The 18,908-nt window shown below is 42.6% G+C and overlaps 1 protein-coding gene across 10 annotated transcripts in view; it reads left to right on the top strand.

The window, feature by feature from the left end:
• ASPH (aspartate beta-hydroxylase) overlaps window positions 1–18,908 on the top strand; it is a 334,747-nt gene that overhangs the window by 101,968 nt on the left and 213,871 nt on the right. For all 10 annotated transcript variants that reach the window (XM_077492760.1, XM_077492758.1, XM_077492757.1 and 7 more), the window contains 6 exons: window positions 4,860–4,925; window positions 5,637–5,690; window positions 6,917–6,985; window positions 9,012–9,698; window positions 14,696–14,740; window positions 18,048–18,110. In XM_077492760.1, coding sequence (XP_077348886.1) covers window positions 4,860–4,925; window positions 5,637–5,690; window positions 6,917–6,985; window positions 9,012–9,698; window positions 14,696–14,740; window positions 18,048–18,110 — 984 coding nt within the window. The remainder of the gene's footprint in view (window positions 1–4,859; window positions 4,926–5,636; window positions 5,691–6,916; window positions 6,986–9,011; window positions 9,699–14,695; window positions 14,741–18,047; window positions 18,111–18,908) is intronic.

The raw sequence follows: 18,908 nt of genomic DNA, 5'->3' as shown, positions 1-18,908 counted from the left end.
GTTGTGCCCAGCCATTTGATGGCTTTGACCGTTCAGTTGAGAGCACAAATAACGGACATCTCATTCATGACTTGCCTCGTACATGTTTTGGGAAACTGCTAAATTGATGGGTTTAGTTCCACTTTAATGGGCCTAGCAATGTAAAACCCTGGGATATAAAATGCTACACCAAGTCACACAAATGAGATTCCTGTGTATAAAATATCTGGCCTCTTCACATTTATGCCAGTGTAATGGCGACTAGGTTGGCAGTGCCTCCTAGCAATGTGAGCATTATAGTGTAATCTATTACATTTGTTGGCAGCTACTGTACATATACCCTGGGCTGCCATCTTAAAGGAGTGCAATGCAGACAGTACAATGTGTATTTTTCAACTCGTTACTGAAATGCAGAAGTATGTACTCAGCCTTTATAGTTGAAAAAACATGCCAGTCTATTAAAGCAGTTTTAAGCCCAAAAGCAAACATTATATTGCAGCTTACCAATTCTAATGCCCCATACACACGGTCGGACATTCCGGCCACAAAATCCGTTGTATTTTTTCCGACGGATTTTGGCCGACACTAGTCTTGCATACACACGATCGCACAAATCCGATCGCTCGGAACGAGATGACGTCCTTATCGTACGATGGGACTACGTAGAAGCCAGTAGCCAATGGCTTTCGTCTCCAAATTTTTTCTGCGCATGCGTGGCACTTTGTGGAATTCTCTACACACGATCAGAAAAAGTCTGAGCGGATTTTGTCGGAAAATTTTAGATCCAGCTCTCAAACTTTTTTAGTCGGAAATTCAAACGGAAAAAGTCCAATAGAGCCTACACACGATCGGATTCTTCAACGTAATCCGATCGGACTTTTTCCATCAGAATTTCTGACCGTGTGTATGAGGCATTAGATGGGCTGGTTGCATTAGTTTTATTATTTTTCTCTTCTTTTTTTTTTTTTTTTTTCTTTTTTCTTTTTTTATCTGGTGATCCAGCCTGTGTGTGTATGGTGTGGTTTCTTTCTCTCTTTTTTTTTCCCCCCACATGTATCAGTTTACAGGATTATTATTATACAGGATTTATATAGTGCCAACATTTTACACAGCGCTTTACAATATGAAAGGGAGACAATACACTTATAATACAAAAAAATACAAGAGGATTAAGAGGGCCCTGCTCAGAAGAGCTTACAATCGATGGGACAAACCATTTACCACTGATAGGGGTGCTTATTCATATATTATTCATATAATATCTTTTATCCTAAAAGGAGAAAAATAAAAGTTTGCTTTACCTTATTAAAAAGTGTGAGCTGGAGTTTGGCTTCAATTTTCTGCTGTCCCTCAAGTTCAGAAACTATAATTCCCATCATGCCTGGTCATGTCCGACTGTCAAAGTTTTACAATGCCTCATGAGAAGTGTAGTTCTGCAATAGCTGGAGGGCTGTAGTTTAGAGATTCCTGCTCTAAAGCAGTCCATTATTCCCCAATGAATAATCTATGGTAGTATTATAAATATTAGTATTTAACGTAAGCAATATTGAGTTGGCCCACCCTCTGCAGCTTTAATAGCTTCATTTCTGGGAAGGCTGTCCACAAGGTTTAGGAGTATCTGTTGGAATGTTTGACCAATTCTTCCAGAAGAGCGTTTGTGAGTTCAGGCACTGATGTTGGGCGAGAAGGCCTGGCTCGCAGTCTCTGCTCTAATTCAACCCAAAGATGTTCTGTTGGGTTGAGGTCAGGACTCTGTGCCAGCCAGTCAAATTCCTCCACCCCAAACTCGCTCATCCATGTTCTTATTGACCTTGCTTTGTGCACTGGTCCAAATCATTTGGTGGAGGGGGATTATGGTTTGGGGTTGTTCTTCAGGGGTTGGACTTGGCCCCTTAGTTCCAGTGAAGGGAACTCTTAAAGAGAAAGTAAACCCTGATGAGTTTACTTCCTCTTTCATTCCCTGTAAAGGCAAAGCATAATGGACTACTATGCATCGCATAGTAGCCCATTATGTGTCACTTACCTGACACAGGAGCCAGCGAAGTCGCCGCTGTCCCCTGTAGTCCACCGCATCCATCTTGTTGGTGGGGTCTCGCAGCTCCGCCGCTGTCATTCGGCGAAGCCGCGATGACGTCACTCCCGCGCATGCGCGCGGGAGTCGACACGCGTGGTAGCTCCATTCTTGGAAATGCCGCGCTCAGTGCGCCTGCGCGCCGCTGTCTACGGCGCATGGGCCGTAGACAGCGGTGCGCGTTTTCGGGCAAATGTCTCCTAAACCATATAGGTTTAGGAGATATTGCTTGGACCTACAGGTAAGCCTTAATCTAGGCTTACCTGTAGGTCAAAGTGGTTTGTAAGGGTTTACAACCACTTTAAGGTGTCTGTGTACCGAGACATTTTGGACAATTTCATGTTCCCAAATTTGTGGGAACAGCTTGGTAATGGCCCCGTTCTGTTTCAGCTTGACTCTGACCTCAACCCGATAAAACACCTTTGGGATGAATTAGAGAGGAGACTGCGAGCCAGGCCTTCTTGTCCACATCAGTGCCTGACATCACAAATGCGCTTCTGGAAGAATGGTCCAAAATTCCCATAGACACACTCCTAAACCTTGCGTACAGCCTTCCCAGAATAGTTGAACAGTTATAGCTGCAAAGGTGGGCCAACTCAATATTGAATCCTATGGACTAAGACTGGAATGCCATTAAAGTTCACGTGCATCTAAAGGCAGGTGTTGCAATACTTTTGACAATGTAGTGTATATATGATCCAAACCTTACAGGTAAGGACCAATCATTAGGCAAAGGGCCAGAACCATTATCTACCTGACAGGAGGGAAGGGATGGAATTTGTGTCCCTACAAAGCAGGCAATAAATTCCATCTCTTCCCTTTAGTAAAAGCCCCACCCACACATTGTAGTAAAACACCAGCTAGGCACATGGGTAACCCTTTGATTGCCCTTGATGATAACCCCTTCCCAGCCAGTGTAATTAGTACAGTGACAGTGCATATTTTTTTTAGCACTGATCATTGTATTGGTGTCAAAAGTGTCAGTGCCAGAACGTGCGCCGCAATATCACAGTCCCACTATAAGTCTGTGATCGCTGCCATTACTACCGTAGTAAAAAAATAAATAAAAATATCCCATAGTTTGTATATTCTATAACTTTTGCGCAAACCAATTGAGCTACGTTTGTTGAGATTTATTTATTTATTTTTTATCTAAAATATGTAGCAGAATACAATTTTTACTAGTAGTGCACTGAATGGAAATTTTGGTACCGAAAATGACTGCTCAAGAAAAATGCAGTGCGCAGTCTCTACCCATGTCTACAATCTTTTAAACGTAAACACATGGCTAATAGTATTAGCAAAATTTCCATTTGGTGCACCTCGGAGACTGCAGACATGATACAAGAGATCAATGCAGCCTATCGGTGTCTATAAAATGCAGCCTCGCCAGTGCCCGGATCAGAGCGGCGATCTCCAGTGTCACGGAGCTGTATTTGAATTGCCCGGGCGCAGTAACAATGTCCTGCCTCCTATGATCTCGTCACACTGATGTTGACAGCCTGCTGTCCTGACATTGGATCAGTGTGGTGTGTATCACAGGAGGCGGGGCAAGGTTACTGCGGCCCAGGCAATTCAGCTCCCTGACATGGGGAGATCACCGCTGTGCAAGGGGAGGAGGAGGATGGAGGGGAGGACAGAACCTTGAGCCACCAGGATGACACCCCGAAGTGGGTTACTCCTGGCGGCACCGCTACTGCACATGCGCAATTATCTGCACACTTTTTCTTTTAGCAGTATGCCGAAAACGCCATCTCCTGCTATGTTTCAGCTGCTTTGGTGCATCCCTATTTTTTTACAATTTGTTTTATTGGATATGTTCTAGAGCAGAAGGTAAAAAGTTTGGGGGTTTTTTTCTTCATTATTTTAGCCATTTTTTATTATATATATATATATATATATATATATATATATATATATATATATATATATATAGCGCAAAAACAAATTATAAACACAGAGATGATTAAATGCCACCAAAAGAAAGCTATTTGTGGGGGAAAAAAAAAACATACATTTTATTTGGGTACAGTGTCGCTTGCGCAATTGTCACTGCCATATTGCAAGAAATGGCCTAGTCATGATGGAGGGTAAATCTTCCAGAGGTCAAAAGGTTAAACACGGTCTTTCATCACTGTCAGTACCTAACTATTAAACCACAGAGCCTGACTTTTCACCACATCCTAGCCAGGAAGCCTCCCCAAACCCAGGAACAAGAGAACCTCTTTAACCCCTTTATGACTACATGACGTGTGTGTGTGTGTGTGTGTGTGTGTGTGTGTGTGTGTGTCTGACAGCTAAAGGGTGGGCTTTAACACCCACATGCCACACATATGCGTTTAATTGGCAGTCTGTGCCGAGTGTTCACTACCAGCCCTCAGCACAAAGACTCTGTCTCTCAGTCTGGGCTACAGATCGTAACTGGTAAGCTGCAATATATTTGTTTTAATACCGTTTTATTTTATTTAAATGCTACATAAAGATTCTAAGGTCAGCGGTGGATTTTTCACAACTTCAAAAATGGAAAAATAATTTTAATGTAGTCCCGCTGTGTCTAAAAGGAAGGATCAGATAGTCGTTGTGAGTCCCCTCAGCAGTCTATAATGGACATATGGGGGTTCTGGCTTACAGCATGCTGTGCACAGCTTGCAGAGTATGCATCTCAATTAGAGGATTACTATAGATAATGTATGCCTTATTGCAGTTGATGGAAGGGTTTGATCTTATTCTTGTACATTAGTCTAATGTAAATGGCATTTGCTTTGAATGGAAATAAGAATATTGCACACGGTCTCCAATTTTATTATAGATCTAAGTGATCAAGACCTGGAAGATGTTGTGACTGATGACCTAGAGTTAGATGCACAAGATGAAGGTAAGCGTTTAATAAAACCAGCATTACAGTTTTATAAAGTTAGATACATGAAAATCATTAGGTCTTTTTACATAAGAGATGAGATTTTTTATTTTTTTTGTACTGCTTTATAAAGCCAGTTCTCTCCGGGTTTTAGGGTGCCCATTCGCAAGCACAAGACTGTTTCAGCATCTAAATGGATTTGACTTTTAGGCATGCAGCACTGAATCTTTTATAAAGGGATCTGTATTTTCATTTGGGGTTTAGTATAAGGCCTCATGCACTTAGATGCTTTTAGGCATCCAGAATAACTTGCAGGAGTATTTCTAGGCCTGGAAGAGACAGCTGGATAGCACACGCTAGCTACACATATGCCATGCCAGCATTAATACATGCATGTGCGTAAACCCCTGGACATGGCTTTTGTGTATTCACATAATCATGCCCTAGCTTGCACAAGTACGATATGTACCCATGTACATCAATTTATTACTGTGGGCAGCTGTACGTTACAGGTGTCTCCCTGATGCAGACATATCGCCACAATTTACACGGAATGCCCGAAAGCTTCTAACAGGCCTAACATTTTTGTAGGGTGGTCACATTTTTTCATCAGAAGAGGGACCCCTTGGTCTCCATTTCCCAATTTGGTGTTTCTACTTATTACTAATTGCTTGTTCCAAGAAAATACTTGTTCTATTTTAGTTCATTTAGAAACTGTTATCCTTTCAGATATCCTTGACTTAGAGGATGCTCTGGATGATCATGAACCACATCAGGCTGACGGTAAGTCTTATCAGTAAATGTATACCATTTTTTTTGTTTTTGAGGTTAGTGGTGTCACCTGGTGAAAAAATGGTGTCATCCCCCTATCAGGCTCCTCTCCTGTCTAACCTGCCACGCTGTCCTGCAGGGTGTTGGGCAGGCTAGTTTCGGGCTGACAAAACACAGTCACAGTTTGAACCCCAAACCAGCCCGATGTATATGATGTGCTTGGTGCTGTTACCCTGTCATGGGTAGGGGTGACACCATCGTGGTCGGATATCACTTCCTATTTGATGTCACCCGGGTGCAGTCCGCATCCCCTGCACTCCAATACCAATGCTACTGTTTGCTGTAATAGCTTGACAGAACTTTTCAGGAGGTTTTGCCATACCCAATTTTATTTCACTTGCTCATTTTCTTCTGATTGCAGCTCTTCTTGTGCTCCTTGCACAGAATAGGCAGAAAAGTTATAGGAACTAGATGGGGTTTCAATAGAACAGGCTGCATGCAGCCATCATATATATATATATATATATATATATATATATATATATATATATATATATATATATATATATATATATATATATATAATTATTAATATATATTAATTCCCCCCCTTATTTCACCCTATATGGAAAACTTAGAGGAAGTAAACCCTGATGGGTTTACTTCCTCTTTGATTCCCTGCAAAGGTAAAGCATAATGGACTACTACGCATAGTAGTCCATTATGTGTCACTTACCTGACACAGGAGCCAGCAAAGTCACCGCTGTCCCCTGTAGTCCGGAGCATCCATCTTGGTGGGTCTTGCTGCTCCACCACTGTAATTCGACGAAGCCGCAATGATGTCACTCCCGCGCATGCGCACGGGAGCCGCCACTCGCGGCATATCGCCGTTGACAGCGGCGCGCTCAGTGTGCCTGCACGCCGCATGCGCCGTAGACAGCGGTGACTGTCTTTCGGCAATTATCTCCTAAACCCTGTAGGTTTAGGAGATATTTCTTAGACCTACAGGTAAGCCTTAATCTAGGCTTACCTGTAGGTCAAAGTGGTTTGTAAGGGTTTACAACCAATTTAAACAAGATAATGGCTTTCCCCAATGAATAAAGCCATAGGTTTTATTACTGGTAACCTTTATATTTTGCAGTTCCTATATTTCTATGTTTTATGTATGTTATATGATAATTATATATTATGCATGGCCCTGTTGTAACATTCAGGTAATATAAATGTTTTTTCTATAGATGAGCATGAATTTAACTTGGAAGATGCCTTTGAGCCCAGTGTTCACAAATCGCTGAATGCAGAGCCTGGTAAGATGTTATTGAAAGATGAAAATCATTTGACACTTTTTTTTTTTTTTCATTTTATTTACTTACATAGTGGTTATATACTGCAGCTTTACATCAAATTTTTATTGTTGGAAAAATTAAGGGCCGGTTCACACAGCGAGGCGATGCGAGGCGACACGACTCGCCTCGCTCCCGCAAGTCGCCCCCGTTCTGTACAATGGAACCGTTCTGAGAGGAGCGACTCGAGTCGCTCCGACTCAGAAAAAAGGTTCCTGTACTACTTCTGGGCGACTTCGGGGGCGACTTGCATTGACTTCTATACAGAAGTCCTCTGCAAGTCGCCGCTGAGGTCCCCGCAGGTCGCGGCGAGGCAAGTCGGAGACGCCTCGCCGCGCCTCGCTGTGTGAACCGGCCCTTAAGATGATTTCTGTTTGGTTAGTATGTGTCTGTCTGTGCACATTGTGCTTTTTGTTATGGTACCCACTTCTACAACTACTAGGTCCACTCCCTTAAACCCTTTACATATATTTAATTTATCACCCAGGAATGCATGGAAAAAATATATATTAAAGTCTAGAAGAATTAAACAGTTATGTCTAGATCTGTATATCGGTATATCTTACCTTTTGATGACTTATGCTGGCCATACATTATCCATTTTTCTTTTCAATTCCTTTAGATTTTCCTACAACTATGTAGTACAAGGGCCTGTCTGATTGCATGCAAATTGGCAGTGATTGGGTTTGACCTCATATTTATATTGTTTTGGTAAAACCAAAGAAATTGTATAATGTATAGCCAGCCCTAAATCCTACCTTTAGCCAGCCCTAAATGCCAGGCAGATGGTACAGAGCCCCCATATAGCAATGCTGTAAAAGTATGTCCCGGCACCTTATGGTGCCTGTCTTCCCAGAACATTATATTTTTCTAATATTTTCTGTGCGTATAGGTTTACAATATATCAAAACTCGATTACAAAAAATTGTATTCTATTGCAGTTTATCAGTCTTTTAGGGGTGGCGGCTGCATAATTTTTTCATTTTTTTTTTTTTCCTTTCCCTTTTTCATCTGAAGATCATGGTAGTAACACACTGTCCTTCCTAGAGTGACAACTCTGTCAGAATACTGTATCTATGAAGAAGCAGTGTCACCCCTTTCCTCTTCCCCATAACAGCATAGAGGGGTGGGCTCTGTTGTCCTCAGAGTTGGCTAGGAACCATTTAATAACCCTTGACAGAGCGCTTGCAACTTTTTCCGCTGGTAAGACTTCCAGAAGGATAAAAAGGTATACATTTGCGCTGATCACATAGATGTAACACTGCATTTTCAGTGGTATTAACAGATCAAAAGGGACCAAATAAGAGGTTTATTGTTGGGTATTACATACAGTTAAAATGGTTGTAAACCCTTCCATATACCCAGTGAAGTGACTGGCCTCCAGATGATACAGAGATGAATCAATTCCTCCAACTTAAGTTGTACCTATTCGTCTGCAGGCTTCTCTTGTCTACCTGTCTGTTCAAAAGTCAGAATTTATACAGCTTGTCTGAGCTGACAGAAAACAGGGGGTGGAGAGCTGAAGTTAGAAACGGCAAAGCTCTGTGAGAGCTGATTGGCGGGAAGGGACACACCCACTTCTAGCAGCACACAAGAACAAAGCAGAGGCTGTCAATCAGCTGGCGCTCCCTTCCATATCACCATTTTTCTCTTGGTGTCAGGAAAACTTGTCAGAAGTGTCTCATGCGGATAGCAGAGGAAGGAAGCAGCAGACAGAAATTACACTTGGTGCTCTGGATTGGGACAAGTACACACTATAGAGTGATATGCTTTGTTCATATTTCATGTTTTTTTATGTTCCTATTCCTTATGCCTTTCTGAGTTTAGGTTTGGTAGTTATTCAGCTTTAATCTGGGTAAGAGAATTAATAGATCAGTGATATCCTGTTAGGCTGAAGGCATTTGTATCTTGAGCGTTTAATGTTATGATTTCTAAATGAATCCGATTCTTAAATTAGTTGCAGCTAACCCTTTGTTTTGTGAAATGTTAGAAACAAATGATGAGCCAGAAGAAGAAGAACTGGTCACTGAAGAGCAAGCAGATAACAAAGAAGATGAGATTGAAACTGAAGAGCAAGTTTTTGTAGAAGAGTGGGAAGCTGTAGACCAAGAACCAACAGCTCCTGAAGATGATGATGATGATGTAGAAGAGAGGGTAGAAGCTGTAGACCAAGAACCAACAGCTCCTGAAGATGATGATGATGATGATGTAGAAGAGAGGGTAGAAGCTGTAGACCAAGAACCCACAGCCCCTGAAGATGATGATGTAGAAGACTTGCCACTAACTGAAGCAGGTGATGCAGAAGAACAGGAACCTGAGGAGGAACAGCAAGAAGTTGAGGAAGAGCCTGTGGTAGAGGAGCCTGAAAGAGAAGATGAGACACCTGATATAGAAGAAGAGGAGTCGGTTTCGGAAGAAAAAGAGGTTGACTGGGAAGAAGTGGCAGCTGAACCGCTTGCTACGGGGAAAGTAGAAGAGCCTTTTGATGAAGAGAACGAAGAGCTAGAGGTAGCTGCTGAAACTGAACCAGAAACTTACAATGAAAATGTGGATGGTCAGGATAAAGCAGAAGTGCCAGATTATCAACAGCGTGAACCTCAGGAAGAGACGGTGTCGATGGAAGAGGTTGAAGCAGTAATAGAAGAACAAGCGGAGGATGACGATGTGCCTTCTGAAGGTAAGGTTATACCTACATGTCTTGCTAGTTGATGGTTCTCTGTGCCTGTCATGGCTACAGAGGAAGCCGTGTTTGTAAGCCAGTAACAGTCAATCCAGTTACCCCCAGTTACTTGTGCTGGGTGGCATGACAGGATAAGCAGTATTCTCTGCAGGCCATACACAGAGCAAATTTATTTCCTGCAATCACAGGCTGCAGGAAAGAAATTGGCTTGATTCTCCCCATCAACATAGACAGTGTTGACAGAGGAATCTCTCCCGTCGATCCATCATATTCTCCGGGCAGCTGTCCCCGCTGGGAGAAGACTGTGATTATTGCTAGCGGCTATACTAGCCACTAGTGATAACCGCATGCATAATCCCGCAGGATGGTTGTACTCGGGTTGATCAATCGATCAGCCTGCCTATACATAGTTCAAATCTTGACCGGTTTCCGCTCTTGATTTTAATGTACACTGGGAGCTTCTCACAGTATGCATTAGAGGCTGCAGCAAGTCCAATAGAGCCTGCTTTATTTTCTATCTGGAGGACGTTCGCCCCCAGCCTTATTGCCTTGGCCCACCCTTTTCATTCATTGGATTTCAGTTATTTAATTCATACAGTCTCAGCATCACATATGGGCGTTACCTAGGGCATATACATGCAAATCAAGCCTGCCTAGGAATGTCCTATAGAGCCCGCCTCATTATTGCCCTGACCCACTCTTTTCACTCATTGGATTTCAGTTCTTTCAGTAATGGAGTCTCAGCATCACATATGTGATGTGTTGTGTTGTCTCCCCTATACATTGTAAAGCGCTGCGTAAACTGTTGGTGCTATATAAATTGTGAATAATAATAACATGTAGGTGTAACCTAGGGCAATATACATGCATATCAAGCCTGACTAGGAATGCCCAATACCCCAGTCTGACATGCCACCATTTGCATCAGGGCAAGGGTTCTTAATGGGGCTATTTTATCAAATTAGAATTTATGAATTTTTCTTTTTTTGTACAGATCAGTGACAACAAATCCTAAATAAATACAGTTTGATTTCTGGTTGTAATAATACAGAATGTTAAAAAGTCCAAGAAAATAGATGCTTATACAAAGCCCTTTAATTCCATATTTGCATAATGTTGGTTTCTCCCATCAGTCAGACATGCATTTACTTTTATTTTTGTTTGGCTGTCGTTGTCCATTTTACAGACCTGACATGACGAGCACCACAAGATGTCAGTATTGTTCTCAATGTACAAGGAGCAGAACAGAGTTCACATAAACAGGAAATGTTCCTAAAAAAAAAACTTCACTTTTTTTTTTTTTTCTGAGAACCTATGGAATAAAATTGTGGGTTCTGCAATTTTTTATTGTCACACCGTATTTGTACAGTGGTTTTTCAAATGCAGTTTTTTGGGGGAAAATTTTTTAAAATATACAATTTTTTTTAATTATTATTATTTTAATGCAAAAAAATTCAACAAAACATAACCCAATTTTTTTGTAAAATATAGAAGATGGCATGCCGAGTAAATACATCTCAAACCTATCCACTTTAAAATTGTGCACCCGCACAATGGCGACAAACAACGTACATTTTACTATCCATAGGTGTTGCTTTAAAAGCCTTTACAGTTTATCACTTTAGATGTACAGAGGAGGTCTAATGCTAGAATTCCTGCCCATGATCTGACATTCGCGGTGATGCCTCACGTGTGTGGGATGTTTGCATGCGTTTTGGACGTGGGGATGGGGGCACTCACATTTTCTTCTTCTTTTTTTTTTTTTTTTTTTTTTTTTATTAATTTATATACATATTTTTTTATTTATTGATCACTTTTATTGCTGTCACTAGGAATGTAAACATCCCTTGAGACAGTAATAGGCATATTTTTTATTTTCATTTTTATGGAGGGATCTAGAGTCTATAAGACCCCAAATCTTTCCTTTTGCCCTTGAAAGCATTTAAAACCACACAAAGATCATCATTTATGAATACTTTTAATTTTTTAATTTTTTGTCTCCTTTAAGACTCCCGTAAACCAGAAGTGATTTTAAGACATCACTATCGGGTTACTACATCTGAGACCTGATCAAAGCTGATCCTGGCTTTCTTTGGGTCTCCGGCTGGTCGCTCAGGTCTCCCGGTGGGACAGGAGAGCCTGGGCGAGCGGCGGAAGGCAGCAGGAGAAGGGGGTGGGAGTATGTTCCCTCCCTCTGCTTGTGATGACAATCGAGCGGCAGTTGTTACTAAAAGACAACTGGGGTGATGCCTGCAGCTGCAGGTACGTGATTTGGCGCAAGTGGTTAACCACTTGCTGACCGGCTCATGGCGATATACGTCGGTAGAATGGCACGGGTGTGCAAAACCACATACCCGTATTCCACTCTTTCATCGGCGGCTTGCTTGTGCACTTGTCACGAGAGTGTGCCCGTGGTTTTTGCAGACTTTGTCCGCTGGTGGCATGGAGAGGCAGAACGTGGAGATGTAAACAAGGCCTTTCCCTGTTCTGCCTAGCAACATGACAGAGGATCTACTGCTCCCAGTGATCAGACGCAGTGATCTGTCATGTTCTAGTGAGCCCACCCCCCCCCCTACAGTTAGAACACACTGAGGGAACACTCTTTTAAGCCTTATTGCATGTAGGTAAAAGTGGTGTGTAAGGGTTTACAACCACTTTAAATGTTCCTTTTTTAGGTTTACCTTCAACTATGTAGTGCAAGGGTCTGCCTGATTGCATACAAATTGAAAATGTTTAGGTTTGATCTCGTATTATGATTTTGGTAAATCTAAAAGAAAATTCTACAAGAAAATTGTATATTGTATGGCCACAATATTTTCGGTGCTAAGTGATCCTACAGGTGTTCAGTAGATGTCATCACTGAGGCTGTTCATACATTATACAATTTTTCTTTGAGATTTACCATAATCCTATAATATGAGGCCAAACATAAACACTTTCAATTTGCATGTGATAGAGATGCACCGAAATTTCGGCAGCTGCTGAAAATTGTGTTTTTTGGCATTTGCTGATGAGAGAAAAAAATGACAATAGCAGTGCCAAAAAATGCCAACGATTTTTATTTTTCCTATGTTTGTGTTTTGTGTTTTTCAAAGGTCATGTGACTCAAAAACGTAACATGGGTGCATTCTTGCTGCGTTTTTTATTGCATTTCAACAGGGAGGTGCGTTTTTGGTGTGAGTTTAACTAACCAAAAATGCAGCAAGCAGGATTTTTAACACCAAAATGAAAGCGCACTGGATCAGTGTGAAGACATACATAGAATTTAAAGGGATACATTTTTTTTTTTTTTTTTTTTTTTTACTTTTCTTGCGCTAAAGGGGCAGATAATGACCGACAATAAATTCATAATCTGTTAAATTCATGATATTAAAAAGTCGAATATAATAGAATTCATATAAAAAATATATTTTATGAGATGAATACAGGAAGAATAACCCATCTGCTGAGTATTTTTCTATTTATCCTCCCAATCCCTGTTTCTGTTTTTTTTTGGTTATCATGAACATCAACTGCTTGTACTTCTAGAAGCTAGTCCCGGTTCACACTGCTGCGACTTCTTATGCGTCACATAAATTCATATGACAAGTCAAATCACATTCATTTCAAGTCGAGGATCCTGCTCTACTTTTCTGCGAGTTTAATGCGACTTGAGTGTCAGACTGCAATCACAAAAGTCATTAAAGCAAGTGGCACAGCAGTGTGAACTGAGCCTGACACTGTAAGCTTCTTGATATCTTCCAGATAAAAAAAAAAAAAATCCAGGTGCCAGTATGAAAACGTTTCTCCCAAACAGCAATTAGAATCAAAGTTGCTTTGAGAGAAGTTGCACAGCACAGGATACAGAGCCGGAACTGCTTCTGGATACATGGGACTGCACTGAACATTATTATAACCTCAATAATTCATTTTCTGACAGCTGAAGCCCCGGCATTTGTTGAATCGCATAAGTAGCCGACTGCTGCACTTCACTTGTTGCCTGCAGTTGCTTTTTAATCGTTCTAGGATGGATCCATAATCGGCAAAAGGGCTAAAAATGCAATAGTGAAAATGCAGCTTTAGGCTCCTTTTGGCCTGCCACATGTCTACAAAGCTGGCACCTGGTGATGTGATCTCGGCTTAGGGCATGATCGGCCAACCCTTCGTCACATGATCTTGTGCATGGGCCTTCAGTGGGCAGTACTAAAATAGCACTTTCTCCAGAAAGGATTTTTACCTGTATGTATCCAGCACACAATGTTAACATACACTACATTTGCAGAAGTTTTGGGATGCTTGCCTTTACATGAACTTTAATGACATCCCAGTCTTAATCCGTAGGGTTGAATATTGAGTTGGCCCACCCTTTACAGCTTCAACTCTTCTGGGAAGGCTGTCCACAAGGTTTAGGAGTGTGTCTATGGGAATGTTTGACCATTTTTCCAAAAATGCATTTGTGCGGTCAGGCACTGATGTGGAAGATGAGGCCTGGCTCACAGTCTCCGCTCTAATTCATCCTAAATTCATCTGTTCTGTTGGGTTGAGGTCAGGACTCTGTGCAGGCTAGTCAAGTTCCTCCACCCCAAACTCACTCATCCATGTCTTTATGGACCTTGCTTTGTGCACTGGTCCAAATCATTTGGCAGAGGGGTGATTATGGTGTGGGGTTGTTTTTTAGGGCTTGGCCCCTTTGTTCCAGTGAAGGGAACTCTTAAGGTGTCAGCATACCAAGACATATTGGACGATTTCATGCTCCCAACTCTGTGGGAACAGTTTGGGGATGGCCCCTTCCTGTTCCAACATGACTGCGCACAATGTCTTGGACTGGACCGCAGCTGCCCCAGACATGTGTGAACCCGCTCCATTGGAAGTCTGTTCAGTTCACATGTTGTTCGAATCCGATGTTGTTAAAAAGGCACCTGATTCACATATCTGAATTAAGCGTTGGGTATAAGATCATAAATCTGTTTTAGAATAAGTCAATCACATTGTACAATTTTGTTTTGTGCTTTCAGAAAATGAACCCTTACAGACAGAAGAGGATGAGTCTGAGTCTCAAGGTATGTGCAGAGAAGAGTAATAAAGATAGTTAATAGTGATTAATCTGTGTTAAGAAAATGTTAAAGTATTTAACCCTAAAGGGTCACACCTAGATAATATCGCTTCAGTCTGAAGTGAAATGGCTGTTTTAAAATATCAAATTACTTCACGCATTTCCTAGCACTTTATCTAGAAGTCCTGTTTAAAGAAAGAAATTGGGCTACTTTCACACTGGGGCGGGGGTGCGTTAGCAGTAAAGTATCGCTAGTTTTAGCGTCGCTTTTCATCCGCTAGTGGGATGCTTTTAACCCCTGCTAGCTGCTGAAGAAAGGGTTAATAGTGCCCGTGTTGCGGCACTGCTGAATCGCTTTGCAGGCGCTTAAGCAGTGCTACCGATTAATTTCAATGATTAGCGTTTTGGGAGTGCTGTATACACCGCTCTCAAACTGCCTCAAAGATGCAGCCCATCCCGCAAGCACACCGCCCCAGTGTGAAAGCACTCAGGCTTTCTCATTGGGGAGGTATGAGAGGCGCTTTACAGGCGCTATCTTTAGCGCCACCGTGTGAAAGGGGTCTTACTGCTGTATGTAGAAGGATTATGCGCATAATGCGACCTCCGTGTAAATCAAGAAACCTTCTTAACCACTTCAGATCCGCGCTATTGCCAAATGACGGCATTAGCGCGGACCTACATTTCCAGGACTACGTCTATTGACGTCGTCCTGGTTACGAGCGGCCTGCGCGCCCCCTGAGGGGCGCGCGCGGCGCGCTCTGTGATCGGCGAGTCCGTGAGACTCGCCTGATCACCGATCCGTGTAAGGGGTCGATCCCGACCCCTTATCACGTGATCAGCTGTCAGCCAATGACAGCTGATCATGTGATAGAACGGAGCCGGCAATCGGCTATTATTCCTCCTCGCGCTGACAGCGCGAGGAGAGAAAAAAAAAGCCGATCACCGGCGGCCGTGATCGGGACATCAGTCCCGATCACGGCCATCAATACAAGGGACCACCTGCCACCTGCCTGTGCCCACCTGCCTCCCGCAGTGCCATCCTGAAGTAAAATAAAAGAAAAAGTAAGTGCCCCCCGTCAGTGCCCCCCGTCAGTGCCCCCCGTCAGTGCCCATAGTGCCCACAGTGCCACCCACAGTGCCACCCACAGTGCCACCCACAGTGCCACCCCACAGTGCCACCCACAGTGCCACCCAATCTGCCTCAAAGGTGCTGCACCCCAGTGCCGCCCATCAGTGCCCAGCAGTGCCGCCCATCAGTGCCCAGCAGTGCCACCTATCAGAGCCACCTATCAGTGCCCATCAGTCCCATCTATCTGTGGTACCTATCAGTGCCCATCTGTGCCACCCATCCGTGCCACTTATCCGTGCCACCCATCCGTGCCATCTTATCTGTGCCCATCTTTGCCCATCAGTGCCGCCTTATCTGTGCCCATCGGTGCCGCCTTATCTGTGCCTATTAGTGCCGCCTTAACTATGCCTATCAGTGCCCACCAGTGCAGCCCATCAGTGCCCACCAATGCAGCCCATCAGTGCCCACCAATGCAGCCCATCAGTGCCCACCAATGCAGCCCATCAGTGCCCACCAATGCAGCCTATCAGTGCCGCCTAATCAGCGCACTTCAATGAAGGAGAAAAATGACCCGTTTGCAAAATTTTATAACAAACTATTAAAACATGATTTTTTTGTTTGTTTAGCAAAAAATAAAACTCCGAGCTGTAACTAAATACCACCAAAAGAAAGCTCTATTTGTGGGAAAAAAATGATAAAAATTTCATTTGGGTACAGTGTTGTATGCCCGCGCAATTGTCACTCAAAGTGCATCAGCGCTGAAAGCTGAAAATTGGTCTGGGACTGAGGGGGGTTTAAGTGCCCAGTAAGCAAGTGGTTAATGCCCTTTTATTACAGTTGGGCACAACAAATAAAAATGTAGGCATTGTGTGCGGCCAGTCCCCCTGCTCACATTACTAAAGCTATCGGTGATGGGGCTAGAACTAGACTTGGCATGGCTGTGTTTTTTTAATTACATGGAGTATTGCTTCAGAGACCTAGTCTTCCTGCTGCATTCTCAGTGTTGACTCCATTACTATAGCAATGCACATGTGTTGCTGCCTTGCTCTGGGGTGCGCTACATCTGTGTCCCCAGAACTGTGGCCGAGCTGTCATCGGGTTATGGTTAACTACTAAAGTCTGGGGGGCTGACTCAAAAGTCCAAAGCCCTTAAAAGAGAAGTTGGGGGGGGGGATTTAGCCCTTGTTCACACCAATACAATTGGTCATGCGATTTGACAGTTCAAAATCACATGACAAGTTGCATCTTACGATCTCGGCAATGAAGCTGTTCAGATTGTTGCGACTCAAATCTCTGCGACTTTGCAAAAAGTTACTGCACTACTTTTCTGCGGTTTTCATTGCGACTGGCATTCACTTCTTTAAAAGGAAGTCGCAAGCTGCAATGAAAAGAGAGATCCAAATCATACTGATCTGCAGCTTTGAAATAACAGGATTTTAAAGCTGCACTGGTGTGAACCAGGGCTAATACTTAGGTGGCTGTTGGTCGCCGGCTCTGCAGTGAGAACTGAGCAAGTGCTCTGAGCAGAGAGCCATGACTGTCAGCCTGCAGCTGTCTGCTCTGCCCCTCCAGTGCTCACTGAAGCGTTGGGCTTTGGGGGTGGCTGGCTCAGGCTCTCAGCGAATCCCTGAGCTGAAAACTGGTCTCAGGAGTGCATAACAAACGTCATTCATGTGATCCATAGGAGAAGCATAGCCAAAAAATCTTTGGCCATACTTCTCCACTAAGATGCTAGTTGACTTTAGACAGTGGCTGCTTTTGCTAGTTTGAAGTGACCATCTGAAGAATCGATTGCTAAGGAAGGGGAAGTGCAATTATGAGGAAACCGCTGTTGGGTTATTGAAGGACATTAGATGTCGAGACCGTGTTTTCTTTGTTTTGTTCTTTCCTTCTTTTTTTTTTTTAACCTTCTTGATTAACTATGCCCCCTGACTGGTCAGTAGTAATGGGCTCAGGCGTGTTCAGAACCAGCCCACCAGGAAGCCGTTGCTGCACCACACCAATCACAAGCAGGGAGGCAGCTGTACATACACAGGCTGCATATGATTGGCGGTGTACAGTGGCAGCTTCCTGGCGGGCTTGATCCGATCACGCCCGAGCCCATCGCTACTGCTCAGTCTAGTGGCCCCTTGTACTGTAGAGATGAGTCTCCTCCAGTTTCCTTAGAACCCTATTTCTGAAGAGGTTAATTGTTCTGCATGTGATTTTATTTTATATTCTGCCCCTAATGTTGGTATTTTTTTAGCTGACATTTTAGAATTGGAGATTACATCTGAAGAAATACAGGAGCTTCTTACAAAAACACTAGGTGAGTGTTTTTTTTTTTTTTTTTAACTTAGTGCCATAGTTGGAAAAATGAATTAATTGCATAGAGTTTGCATGTTCTCCTTATGCTTCCGTGAGTTTCCTTCAGGGGTAGGTTAACCAATTAAGGACCAAGCCTCGTTATAAATATTTTTATTTTTTTCTGGCACCCCAGAGAATAAAATGGCGGCCATTGCAATACTTTCAGTCACACCATATTTGCGCAGCTGTCTTACAAACGCACTTTTTTTTTTTTCATCGAACAAATACTTTTTTTTTTTTTAATTAACAATAAAATTAGCCCAATTTTTTTCTAGATTGTTTATTGTAAAAGATAATGTTACATTGAGTAAATTGATACCAAACACGTCACTCTTCAAAGTTGCGCCCGCTTGTGGAATGGCAACAAACTTTTACCTTTAAAAATCTCCATAGGCGACGTTTAAACATTTCTACAGGTTACCAGTTTTGAGTTCGAGGAGATATAGGGCTAGAATAAATTCTCTCACGCTAACGATCATGGCGATACCTCACATGTGTGGTTTTAATGCCGTTTTTCATATGTGGGCGCTACTTACGTATGCTTTCGCTTCTGCATGCGAGCTTGGCATTATTTTTATTGTTTTATTTTTTTTTACACTGTCCCTTTTTAAAAAACAAAACAAACAAAAAACTGGGTCACGTTTATTCCTATTACAAGGAATGTAAACATCCCTTGTAATAGGAAAAAAAAGCATGACAGGGCTAAATAAATGACATCTGGGCTCAAAAAGACCTCAGATCTCATATTTACACTAAAATG

This window comes from Lithobates pipiens, unplaced genomic scaffold, assembly GCF_037356315.1.
Source record: "Lithobates pipiens isolate NorthernLeopardFrog02 unplaced genomic scaffold, aLitPip1_a1.2 Scaffold_19, whole genome shotgun sequence".
NCBI classification, from domain to species: Eukaryota; Metazoa; Chordata; class Amphibia; order Anura; family Ranidae; genus Lithobates; species Lithobates pipiens.
This window is presented reverse-complemented; position numbering and strand designations above follow the sequence as displayed.